The sequence below is a fragment of the Bufo bufo genome, chromosome 3 (genome assembly GCF_905171765.1).
Source record: "Bufo bufo chromosome 3, aBufBuf1.1, whole genome shotgun sequence".
In the NCBI taxonomy this organism is placed as follows: Eukaryota; Metazoa; Chordata; class Amphibia; order Anura; family Bufonidae; genus Bufo; species Bufo bufo.
In genome coordinates this window covers 257,217,375-257,230,360 of record NC_053391.1, presented here as the reverse complement: position 1 = coordinate 257,230,360, position 12,986 = coordinate 257,217,375, and the positions used below count along the sequence as shown (strand labels likewise).

Sequence of the window (12,986 nt, the reverse complement as noted above, 5' to 3'; positions counted from 1 at the left end):
GTTAAAAACGTCAGTTATTGGTACGGCTGTACCTGATCACATATTAAAATATATATATATTATACACACTCACCTATAGAATTATTAGGAACACCTGTTCTATTTCTCATTAATGCAATTATCTAGTCAACCAATCACATGGCTGTTGCTTCAATGCATTTAGGGGTGTGGTCCTGGTCAAGACAATCTCCTGAACTCCAAACTGAATGTCAGAATGGGAAAGAAAGGTGATTTAAGCAATTTTGAGCGTGGCATGGTTGTTGGTGCCAGACGGGCCGGTCTGAGCATTTCACAATCTGCTCAGTTACTGGGATTTTCACACACAACCATTTCTAGGGTTTACAAAGAATGGTGTGAAAAGGGAAAAACATCCAGTATGCGGCAGTCCTGTGGGCAAAAATGCCTTGTGGATGCTAGAGGTCAGAGGAGAATGGGCCGACTGATTCAAGCTGATAGAAGAGCAACGTTGACTGAAATAACCACTCGTTACAACCGAGGTATGCAGCAAAGCATTTGTGAAGCCACAACACGCACAACCTTGAGGCGGATGGGCTACAACAGCAGAAGACCCCACCGGGTACCACTCATCTCCACTACAAATTGGAAAAAGAGGCTACAATTTGCACGAGCTCACCAAAATTGGACTGTTGAAGACTGGAAAAATGTTGCCTGGTCTGATGAGTCTCGATTTCTGTTGAGACATTCAAATGGTAGAGTCCGAATTTGGCGTAAACAGAATGAGAACATGTATCCATCATGCCTTGTTACCATTGTGCAGGCTGGTGGTGGTGGTTTAATGGTGTGGGGGATGTTTTCTGGGCACACTTTAGGCCCCTTAGTGCCAATTGGGCATCTTTTAAATGCCACGGGCTACCTGAGCATTGTTTCTGACCATGTCCATCCCTTCATGACCACCATGTACCCATCCTCTGATGGCTACTTCCAGCAGGATAATGCACCATGTCACAAAGCTCGAATCATTTCAAATTGGTTTCTTGAACATGACAATGAGTTCACTGTACTAAAATGGCCCCCACAGTCACCAGATCTCAACCCAATAGAGCATCTTTGGGATGTGGTGGAACGGGAGCTTCGTGCCCTGGATGTGCATCCCTCAAATCTCCATCAACTGCAAGATGCTATCCTATCAATATGGACCAACAGTTCTAAAGAATGCTATCAGCACCTTGTTGAATCAATGCCACGTAGAATTAAGGCAGTTCTGAAGGCAAAAGGGGGTCCAACACCGTATTAGTATGGTGTTCCTAATAATTCTTTAGGTGAGTGTGTGTATATATATAATATATATATCCTCCAGTCCTTCATACACCCCAGGAGTAACATACAACCCTTGCAGATACTTATATAGAAAAATACCTTACTGATATCATAGAGATGACAAAGCAATGGACATTACATGGAGATACAAATACAAGACATTACATGGAATACTCCACTACACACAGCAACAGTACCTCCTTCTAGATCCCAACATATACCATGTATACCACCTACCCTTCTAACAAGCTGACATCCAGTACATATAGAGATTCATGAATAGATATCATATATAATGTACACATCCATAAACACACAATCTACAGACCCACATATAATGGAATACAATTGCAGACTATATGTACACACTAAGCTTTATGCTTATATACATACACAGAAAGCACACATATGATATAACTTAGCTTGTGGTCCTTCCAGGGTTGGCAGGGAAAGGGCCCCAGCCCCCTAGCTTCACCTAGCCTATATCTTCCTGTCTCTCAGCCTCCACCCTATGACCACCCAAATGTTGTCGACTGCTTTTCCCCCAACTTTACAATTTGTCTTTGAAATGCAAGCAAGGAACACAATGGCTTCTGGGCATACCGATGGCTCAATGGGTGAATAATATCAGTATATACTGTATCCAGTTATTACAGTAGGTATATTTGTGTGGCCCTAGGACTGAGGTTCTGGCTGAGAACCATATTCTGGAATAGACATGCTTTACACAATAGGTCATTTTCTGATGCAACATTCACTTTAAACTTACATGTGAACACTGAAAAAACACTCAATTCACTTTTAAATATTCTCTTAAAAAGTAAATCAAGTAGAAATGATCTTTTGCTGGGAGACTTTCAAATGAGTGAAATATGATTTTAGATTTAAATGGCAATTGAAAGTTTTTGGCATTTCTTAGAGATGTCTGTCACGACCCTCTAAACACATTACCACTGATTTGTACAAATGTATAATATTTTCAGGCCTAACAATGGGGAAGGGGTCTATGCTCTATTTATGCCCTACGATTAACATATAGGAAAAGGATACAAAAGTGTAATACACTAAGCTTTTCCATCCTGCAGTCCAGCGCAAAAATATATATATATACATTAACGTGTGTGTATGTATAATATATATATTATAAACAATGGATTGCTACTGTATGGCACCTGTCAGTCATCCATTTAACATAATGTGAACCCAGCCTTACCTGGATGTCAGTTCATTCAGATACAGATAAATCTTGTGTCATAGTGATAGAACATGGCTCTCAGTTTGCTGATAAGGAACAGTAAACAACCGCTTTAATGTTAACTTTGTAGAAAAGAAACTAAACTAATAATCTTCAGATTTTCTTGTAAACCCTTCCCACTCAGTGACGTGCTGGTAGCTCATGCATTATGCCATAATAGTATGTCATGTTCAGTGCGCATGCCATTGCTTATCACTGCCAACTGTATTATACAGCTGGCACCTTTCTCCCACTGCCAGAAACGGAGATCCCAGAAGTTTAACCCCTCAGATCCTGCGATCAATAATGACCCCATCATCTGAGCAGTTAGACACAGTGAGCGAGCTTCTTATGTCCTCCAATTGGCACCCCGAAAAGGCAGTCACAGGTTACTGAGTAGTTGACATGGCAGCCGAGGGCTATCTGAAATGCTCCAGGTCTGCCATGTTGAGCTGCTATGGCATCCTGCCTGTCAGAATGATTATGAACTGTAAAACAGCGTATTAGTGTATAGTAGAAGGTATTAAAAGATTGCTGGTTTAGTTCTCTTAGGCCCCTTACAGACGAGCGTGTCCGGATGCGTCCCCGTGCATTGCGGCAAACCCGCGCGAGTAGGTACGCAATTGCAGTCAGTTTTGACTGCGATTGCGTTCCGATGTTCAGTTTTTGGGTGCAATGTGTCTTGCACGCGCGTGATAAAAAAACTGACTGTGGTACCCAGACCCAAACTTCTTCACAGAAGTTCAGGTTTGGGTTAGTTGTAGTGTAGATTGTATTTTTTCCCCTTATAACATGGTTATAAGGGAAAATAATAGCATTCTGAATACAGAATGCATAGTAGAATAGGGCTGGAGGGGTTAAAAAAAAAAATAATAATAATTTAACTCCCCTTAATCCACTTGTTCGCGCAGCCCGGCATCTCTTCTGTCTTCATCTGTGAGCAATAGGACCTTTGACGTCACTGCGTTCATCACATGGTCCATCACATGATCCATCACCATGGTGATGGATCATGTGATGAGCGTAGTGACGTCATCAAAGGTCCTATTGCTCACAGATGAAGACAGAAGAGATGCCGGCTGCGCGAACAAGTGGATTAAGGTGAGATCATTTTTTTTTTTTTTACCCCTCCAGCCCTATTGTACTATGCATTCTGTATTCAGAATGCTATTATTTTCCCTTATACCCATGTTATAAGGGGAAATAACATTATCATCCCGATAAGGGGAAATTCCTTATCATCCCGATCGTCGCCTAACAACTGTGCGTGAAAATCGCACCGCATCCGCACTTGCTTGAAGAACGAATCCGTCTCTCCGCTTGTCATGCGGACAGACTGATCCGTCTTGTATCTTTTTACACATTTTTACAGTTTACATGCGCAGACCGGAAGGACTGATCCGGCATTCCGGTATTTTGAATGCCGGATCCGGCACTAATACATTCATATGGGGAAAAATGCCGGATCCGGCATTCAGGCAAGTCTTCAGTTTTTTTTCGCCTGAGATAAAACCGTAGCATGACTGAACTGAAGACTTCCTGAGGCATCCTGAACGGATTACTCTCCATTCAGAATGCATGGGGATATGCCTGATCAGTTCTTTTCCGGTATAGAGCCCCTGTGACGGAACTCCGTGCCGGAAAAGAAAAACGCTAGTGTGGAAGTACCCTAAAATATTAAGTTTAAACCCCCCCCCCCCCCTTCCCAATTTTACATATAAAATATATAAACAATAAATAAATAAACATATTACATAGCGCTGCGTCCGAAAAGTCCAAACTATTAAATTATTTAAAAATATCTCCTATGCGGTGAGCGCCGTAACAGAAATAAATAAATAAAAACCATGTGATTTGCCATTTTTTAGTCACCTTGTCACCCCAAAAAATAGGATAGGACTGTTCTATTATGGGCCGAACGTTTAATAAAATGCGAAATGCACGCGGCTTTTTTTGGTGTTTTTTCTTTTTTTTCGCGTGGTATGGAGTATCGCAATACTTTTTTATGGTGACGAAAGCAAATCAAAATTTTGGTATCTAAACAACTCTACGCCGATCTGATCGGCATAGTGTTGTCATGATACCAAAATTTTGATTCTGTTTCGATTTGGCGACCAAATAAAATTTTTAGTTCAGGAGCCAATGGCTACTAGGTATTTTTTTTTAGTCTGGAGCACTGATGCTGCGGTATTTTCTCTGACCAAATACCGTAAGAGTGACTGAACTGAAGACATCCTGATGCATGCTGAACAGATTGCTCTCCATTCAGAATGCGTTAGGATAAAACTGATCAGGTTTTTTCCCGGTATTGAGCCCCTATACTAACGAACTCAATACCGGAAAACTTTAACGCAAGTGTGAAAGTGCCCTGTACTCAACCATAGTTCTGCTATATATTGTGCAAACCAATAATGTTTTATATTATAAACTCCAGTAATACCTACATACACTGTACCTATCTATATTTATTTTTATGCTTTAATTTAATTTTTCAATAAAACATTAGAGAATATAGTGGTATCTTGAATGGACAAAAATCAATCCATTGACCTGAAATATGCTTATCAAGTGTACATCAAAACCCAAATGCTGGGCGAAACCATTACAAATACAAGAAACAGGGGTTGTCTCATCACAGACAATGGGGGCATATTGCTATTGCTGTCTCCTATATTGGGAACAGAGCCCCGCAAGGTGGTGGCTGGAGGACTCTGGTGAATGGCGCTTGGCTATTTTTGGTGGCCCCATAGAGAATGAATGGAGGCATCCAAAACTTTTGGGGCTCCGATCTCGAAATGGGTGCAGGTCTCGGTGGTGGGACCTGCACCTATAAGACAATGGGGCCATATGCTAGTGATTGTATGTGATGAGAGAACTCCTTTAAAATAGAAGAATGGCAGAAGGGCAGAGTTAGAAAAACAGAAGGGAAAGGGTAATTACCTGTCCAGGTAATGTTGCCAACAGCGTTTTGTACTCCTGGGAACCCTGGAACAATACCCAATGTCGCCATGCTTTATGAAATGTGGCATGCGTACCCCTCATAGATGCAGTTAGGTCCTCCATTCTCATGCCCTCCTGAATTTTACTGAACTAGAGTGCCATTCTGGGAGTCAACGTTTGTTTCCACATGCAAGGGATACAAGCCCTCGCACTATTGACTAGATGACACACCACTGACTTCCTATATGTGGGTAGAGGAATATCATGGTGATGGAGCAGAAAGAAAGCAGGCGTCTTTAGGGAGAACGTGAGAAGTAAATTTGGATGTAATAAATACGCCATACTTCAGTCCCATATCCGGCTAACACAGAGCACTCACAGAAGATACCGTATTTTTCGCTTTATAAGACGCACCTGATTATAAGACACAACTAGGTTTTTGAGGAGGAAAATAAGGAAAAAAAATATTTTAAACCAAAAGGTGGGCTTTTAGTGGGTTTTGAACTAATGGTGGTCTGTGGATAACGCATTGTTATTGAGGGGATCTGTCGATGACTCATTGTTATGGGGGCATCTCTGGATGATGCATTGTCATGGGGGATATGTGGATGACACGGTTATGGGGGATCTGTGGATGATACACTCATATGGGGGTAGCTGTGGTTGTAATTTGTAACTGTAAGTACTTGTGACAATAACCTAGCAGAAGTGTCTTTCCTGAGGAATGACTAATTGCACGTGTCAGTGGTCCAAATCTATCAAATAGGTATCCTAGCAGGATCAGTTAGAGCGGTTACAGATAAATCATACAGATTACAGTCTGCGTATGGCGCCCTACTTGTTAGATGTGACTCCTGCTCATCATCCTGCCTTTCTGGCTGCAGTCCTTGCAAAGGTGACAAGCACACTCATTAAGTGTTTCATCAGCTCCCCTCTTCTCACCTGATACCGCATGTAGCTCCAGCTTCTTCAGGGACCAGGACAAGATGTTTTAGAGTCACAACAGCAAAATAAGCCAAAATGGATCAAGCTTAACCCTTTGTCTCTTTGTGGTACTCTAAAAGGGGTTAGTACATTGGTTAACCCTATTGTTGCCATTAGGCTAGTACAGGTGGGGCTGCTGCACAAGGTCTTGGCTAAGGGGCACTAACAGGGCATGTACCTTCGGTGCTGGTGGACGCAGTCTGGGGGCATAGCAGAAAGAGTAACTTATTTTATAATATATAGCAGGGTCACATACTATATTCACTGCAGACATTGGCAGTAGTAGTCTGTAGTAGTATTCACTATCAAAGCAGCGGGCAGGCTGGTAGCGTAACGTCACTCACTCATTCACGCTCCTGCTCGCCAGCTTCATTAAGGAAGTGGGAGGAATGTGAATGAATGAGTGACGTTACACTGCCGGTCTGCCTGCCGCCGCTTTGTTAGTGAGTACTACTACACACGATTACACTAGTTAAACAAACCAGAGCCACTGGTTAATGATTAGACTTTACATATTGAGACTGCTGTGAGCGTGCCCGGTGTAATAGAGTACAGTCACTGCATCGGGCCCCACTGCGGGTGCAACCTGCAGTTGCGGCCTCCAGCCCCTTCTCCCACCCCGCTTACTGTAACTGATACATCGCAGGCCGTGCTGTGCAGCATAGTGGCCGGCGAAGTATTAGTGTCAACAATGTAAAAATTGCACTATTCGCTTTATAAGACGCACTGCCATTCCCGTCATCACATATAAAAAACTAATCATGTACATACATTTCAAGTTCCACCAAGTATATAATGTCATAATCTGTGTCCATCTGGCTGAGGTGTATGGTTTCTAATATGGGGATGTTTCTCTTTCACCTATGAGCATCTGCAATTGTCAGCCAATGCTTTTATAAATCGCCAGAATATACTTCATATGCACATGTGCTGCAGTTTCCGTCCACATAGGGGTATTGTTATGTATTTTCTTCTGTTTGTGGCTATGTACTTTCAATAATTTGTCTTTTTTTTTTCTACTTCTACTTCCCATTCTTAACAGTCACTATACCCCTAAGTAAATTTTTGAATGGTTGTTTCCAAAATATGGTCAGTTCTTGTGGTTTTCCACTGTACACAAATGAGGCATGCAATAAAAACCATACTATCCATATCTTCCCTCCAAAAGCCAAATGGTGCTCTCTCGTGTCTGAGCCCTAATCAGAAATTACTTTTATTTTTTTTATTTTTTTATCATTTACTCCTAGACATTGGGGCTAAAGCATTGTATTATTGGAAAACAATTCTAGATGAATTCAGTGAGTAATATCCAAAATGGGGTCATTTGTAGGCTGTTAAGTTTTGGCACCTGAAAATCATGCTAATTCATGTTTCACTCTGAGGCCACATATAGGATATTTCTAAAAACGGCAGAATCTGATTCATAAATAACTTTTTTTTTTTTTTCTATTTTATCTCCTGCTGTGTCCTAAAAAAAAAAAGCACTGAAATTGAAAATTTTCAAACATTTCAAAATTTCAGCTCTTTGATTTTGGTTCCCGTGAAACACCTAAAGGGTTATCAAATTTACCAAATATCAAGGGCTCGTTTTAAGGTGGTTCCATTAAATGAATTAGTCCCCTCAAAAAGAATAGGTTTTGGAAATTTTCTGTCTGTTCAGTTTTGCTACACTGAGCCTATACATTTTAATGCTGTATGGAAACAGCATTGCAAAAAAAAAAAATAATAACTTTAACGGATCGTCTTTGGATCTATGATATACAGATGAAAAATACTGTGAAAGTGGTCTTAGGGTCAATTCTCAGATCGAATAATTTTTCCAAAAGTAATTCCACATGAAAATCCTCAAACTGAAATAAAAGAAATTTGGGTTACATGCAGATGTTGAAGATTGAGCACAGATATCAGTCTTTTCTTGGCAAGTAATGAAATCTGAAGTGAAACTGCAACATTTTAGTAACCGAAGGGGCATTCTATGACTTTGAAAATCCATAGCCTGACTTGAATCCGCAGAGTATTTTTGTACACTGAGTGAATGTGGTCTGTACTGTATTTTGTTGTGGAACATACACTTGGTGTCTCATTTCACCCTAGTCTTCCCTGTTTTATATACTGGTGTTTTCTATGAGCAGGAGGTTACTCATCCAGTAGAGATTGGAGTAGTTCTAATTCTTATTTCTTTTTCTTTTAAAGATTCCTCCACCTAGAAGTCATCGCTCCAGGCCATACAGAGGAGGCTACCATGATCACAGGTAGGGAGAGGGTCATCTTCAACTGATGTGTAGTTCCAGACAAAAATTAACTCAAAACCATGTAGTAGGAGCACCATTTATGGCAGTCATTCTATGAAGGCATGTAAAAAAAAGATGTATTTTATAGTTAGTATTCCTTTATTTATTTTTAGGGAACACGACAACTATGGGTCATATCATGACAATTCATTTAATGAATATCGAGAGCATAGAGAACCTGTATACAACAGAGGGGGCCGTCATGATGGTAGCTATCGAAAAGACACATATTATCGTGGTGGCTACCAACGAGGACAGGGAGAACCTTCTCGATATCGGGGCAATGTCCCAGAGACTCCACATAAGAAATATTCCCATAAGCCCGTAAAAGCCCATAAGAATGAAAATGAAATTCGAGGGAATACCAGTACACCACAACCTGCACAAAAAGGTGAGCGGAAATATTAAAACTGGTTTCTAAATTTGGCATAGCAATCAGATATCAATAGGATAATGGTATACGTTTCTGATCGAAGGCTGGGACTCTCTCCAATCATGAGAATGCAGTCTTATTTCCCCCATATGAATGAAGCAGCAAGGCATGCATGTTTGCTTCCACGCCATTAATTTTTTAGAACTGACAAACGCTGTTTGAAAAATGCTTTTTTAGATTAAACAGATTAGGACATCAAGAATAAGAAAAAAGAATGGAATGCACTAGTTTAGTTTCCCTTTTTTTTTTTTTTTCTTTAAAGAAGCACTCCTACAATAGAGAAGTAACTGTGTCAGTTGAAGAGACTGAACACCGCTCATCTGACAGGATCACACAGCACTATAATGATTTATAAGACTGTGTGTCCCTGTTAGACCTGTATCTACTGAATTACACTGACAGCATTATGTTTGTGTAATTCAATAGTTACTAAGACACACAGCATTATAAATCCGTTATAATGCTGTGCAATCCTGTCAGAGGAGCAGATGTCAGAATGAGAACTCACACTGCCTGGCCAGTTTTAGCTATGGGCCTATCTAATATTTAATCTCTGAGCTAACCTATATGTGTTTAATGATATTTTTCACAGGACACATTAGTTACATAAAAAAAATAAAAAATGATTGAAGAAAAAACTCTGGAAATTATGAAAAAAATGTATATTAAACAAAGTGAATTAACCCATTCTGCTACCGTAATGGCAGAAGGAGGTTAATTCACAGACAGCAGGATCACAGTTCACTTTACAGCCAGCAGGGATCCCTTTCACACCAAGGATCTTAGCCACCTGTGCCCTTACTGGATTTTTTTCAGAGGATCTTTGCCCGGTGACCACTTTGGCTGGTCTCCAGGATCTTCATTGTGACTGCAGCTGTCTAATGACAGTGTGTTCATAGCGATCTGCAGTGCCACAGAACGCCGACAGATTGTAAAAAAACCTGCTGCTTTTATACAGTGGGTTAGAGCCTACTGCCTCGACATATAAAATTGTGCAGCGGTGGGCAAGTGGTAAAGTTAAAGTGCTCAAAAATCAATACATATTAATTTGTTGAAGTTGCTTTAATTAAAGCATTTAAGATACACTCTGGTGCTCCAAATCAAGGTACCCTCAAGGGGATAATAGCCACGCGTGGCAGAGAGACTAGACGCGGACACAAGCTGGTCAAAGACGATCTCTTTTTTATTTTTTATTCCAATGAGTAAAGCCATTTTACATCTTCAGAGGGGGTCGCCGCCCCCCCCTCCTTGAGGCTCATGCCATTATTTCATTGGCTAAGAGGGAAAAAGAGATGAGAGGAAAAGAGATAACACTTGGCGTCTGTGCATTGTGCACTATCTTACAAACTTTGGTATGTTAATTTAATGTAAACATCTGTGCATCGGCGCCATCTTGTAATGGAGTCGTATGAACATTAATACTGCTTACGTCAGATATGACACTTAAAGGATGTGTTTTTTTTTTTATAGGCACTGAATAAATGAATATATATATATATATATATATATATATCTATCATCTAGCTAAGTAATTGGCTCAAACATTCTTCTACAGTCTATACATCCTTCTGCACACATCTGTGGGAGAAGTCAGGATGAGCTCAGCACACAGCTGTATGCCCCCGCCCTCTCCTTACTGCTGAGATACAGACAGCTCGGAGCAATGGGGGGAGGGGAAGGCACTGCTTAGATAAGGAAGAAGCAGCTTAAAGTAACTACATAAGAAAATCAATCTAGTTACATAAAAAAATGAAAGAAAGATATTTATATCTCTATCAAATTGTTCAATTTTCTTTTTACTTTACTTTTTTTGCTAAACCTTTCCCCACGATTTTATTCTGCAGTAATTTTTAAATAACGGATTTAAACTACCTGATCTTCTAGTCTAGTTTATAAGTATGTTTATATATTCTTGTGGGCATTTATTATTATTTTTTTTTATTACGCTATAAACTTGTGATTTTAGAATTACTTCTGTAATCGAAGCAATCTAAAGAGCTTGGTAAAACCAGCCATTCATGTGTTTTCTGTTGTAGTGATCCATAATCCCGGTCGTACTGTTGTAACATTAACACCAGGCATAAGTGAGGTAAGACATCTTACAAGCCAACTCTTCATCGTGTATGACATTGCAACAACTTTCCTTATTATAAGCCCACATGCACACGACCATATCCATTTGCATGCCTCATATTTCTACTAGAACCCGCTATTCTTTTCCGCACAACAAACAAGAATAGGACATGTTCTATAATTTGCGGAACGGCCACACAGATGCAGGCAGCACATGGATGACATCCCCATTTTTTGAAGACTCATAGAATTGAATGGGCCAAACTACCAAAACTACAGTTGTGCACATGAGGCCATAAAAGCCCTGGAGAAGAAACCTATGGTTGTGTCCATGAGGCCTTCTTTATATATATATTCTAATGTATCACAGGATGAAAGTGAAGCAACGCCCTCCAAAGAGAAAAGCCCTGAAGAAGAAAACTACCGTCAGGTGCATGAGGCCTTATATGTGTATTCAAATGTATCGCAGAATGAAAGTGAGACAAGCTCCTCCAAAAAGAAAAACCCTGAAGATGATCCCAGTCCCCCACAAGACTGTGAGAAGCTTTCACAGGAGACTGCAAAGCTAGCTAACAAAGATGTAAAGGTAGACACTGTGATAAAAGAAGAAATCACAAGCCCGCTTTCTGATCAGAGAAATGAAATGCTACCTGCATGTAATATAAAGACAGAGATCACAGAATCCAAGATAGAGGTATGTTGGGGTGTCTGCCTATTTAATCTGGCATTCTTTAAAGGGAACCTGTCGCCATGTTTTTACATATTAAACTAAAGGTACCTTAAATCTTGTCTACCATGAGAGTTTCCAGCGATCCATTCATAACCTTCTCTGGACCTCCATATCCTAATATATTGCCCCCTAAAGATTTCCCGCTGTCATTCTCATTAGCATAATTAATTCCTTCCCCTCACACAATCAGTGCCTATTTCCCTCCCCCTAGACTTTGATTGACAGCCAATATTCAGCATCTTCGCTCGAAATAGCGTCTGAAATCGCGCGCATGCGCAATTGCCCTTTCTTTCTTGGAGCAATCGGATAGCTCAGTGTATGTCCCCTCCCCCTCACACCACAATGTGCTGAAATGTTCCCAACTATCCTCCCCCAGCGATAGTAGATAGCGGCGCATTAGTTCCTGCTTCACAGCGACACAACCTCGTTTTCAATGATAAGAATAATGCGCGAGATTACATCGATATGGGGAGTTTCTGAGGCGGGGCTGAGGAGCTTGACTCCGGGAAGATATGACTCTTCTCGGCTGAGAAATGTAAGATACGACTCTTTTATGCACATTTGCATAGATGGCGGGAAGTAAAGAAAAGATTGTTAGTTAAATCGGCAGCAGATTTAATTCTAATTGTGATTTATATGACTGGGGAAACACAATAGATTTAGAAAGGATAAGTTTAATAGCTAAATTGAAGAGGACAGGTTCACATTAAGCCTTTTAGTAACCAATGATTGTATGTGTATGTCATTGGTCATTAAGGAATGTATGGAGCAGGCTCACAAGTACACAAGCCTGCTCCATACATGGCAGGTTCTGGCTGTGACCGGGGTCAGAGTTATCTCCAGTCCTGGCTTTTAACCCCTTAGATGCCATGGTCAATAGACTATAGCATCTCAGCATTCAGACACTGGGGGCATGCTCCCTCCGCCTTTCAGTCAACACTCCCTTCACATAATTGCAGAGTGCTGATTGGTTTCTATGGCAGTCGGGGTAGTTCTGAAGGCTCCCAGACGTTCCATGTTACA

General features: G+C 40.7%; 1 protein-coding gene across 1 annotated transcript in view; it reads left to right on the top strand.

Moving 5' to 3' along the window:
* Positions 1-12,986, top strand: part of LOC120995103 — a 29,011-nt gene that overhangs the window by 5,932 nt on the left and 10,093 nt on the right. The window contains exons 2-5 of the mRNA XM_040424111.1: positions 8,630-8,688; positions 8,841-9,118; positions 11,197-11,249; positions 11,604-11,927. Of these exons, the coding sequence (XP_040280045.1) occupies positions 8,630-8,688; positions 8,841-9,118; positions 11,197-11,249; positions 11,604-11,927 (714 nt within the window). The remainder of the gene's footprint in view (positions 1-8,629; positions 8,689-8,840; positions 9,119-11,196; positions 11,250-11,603; positions 11,928-12,986) is intronic.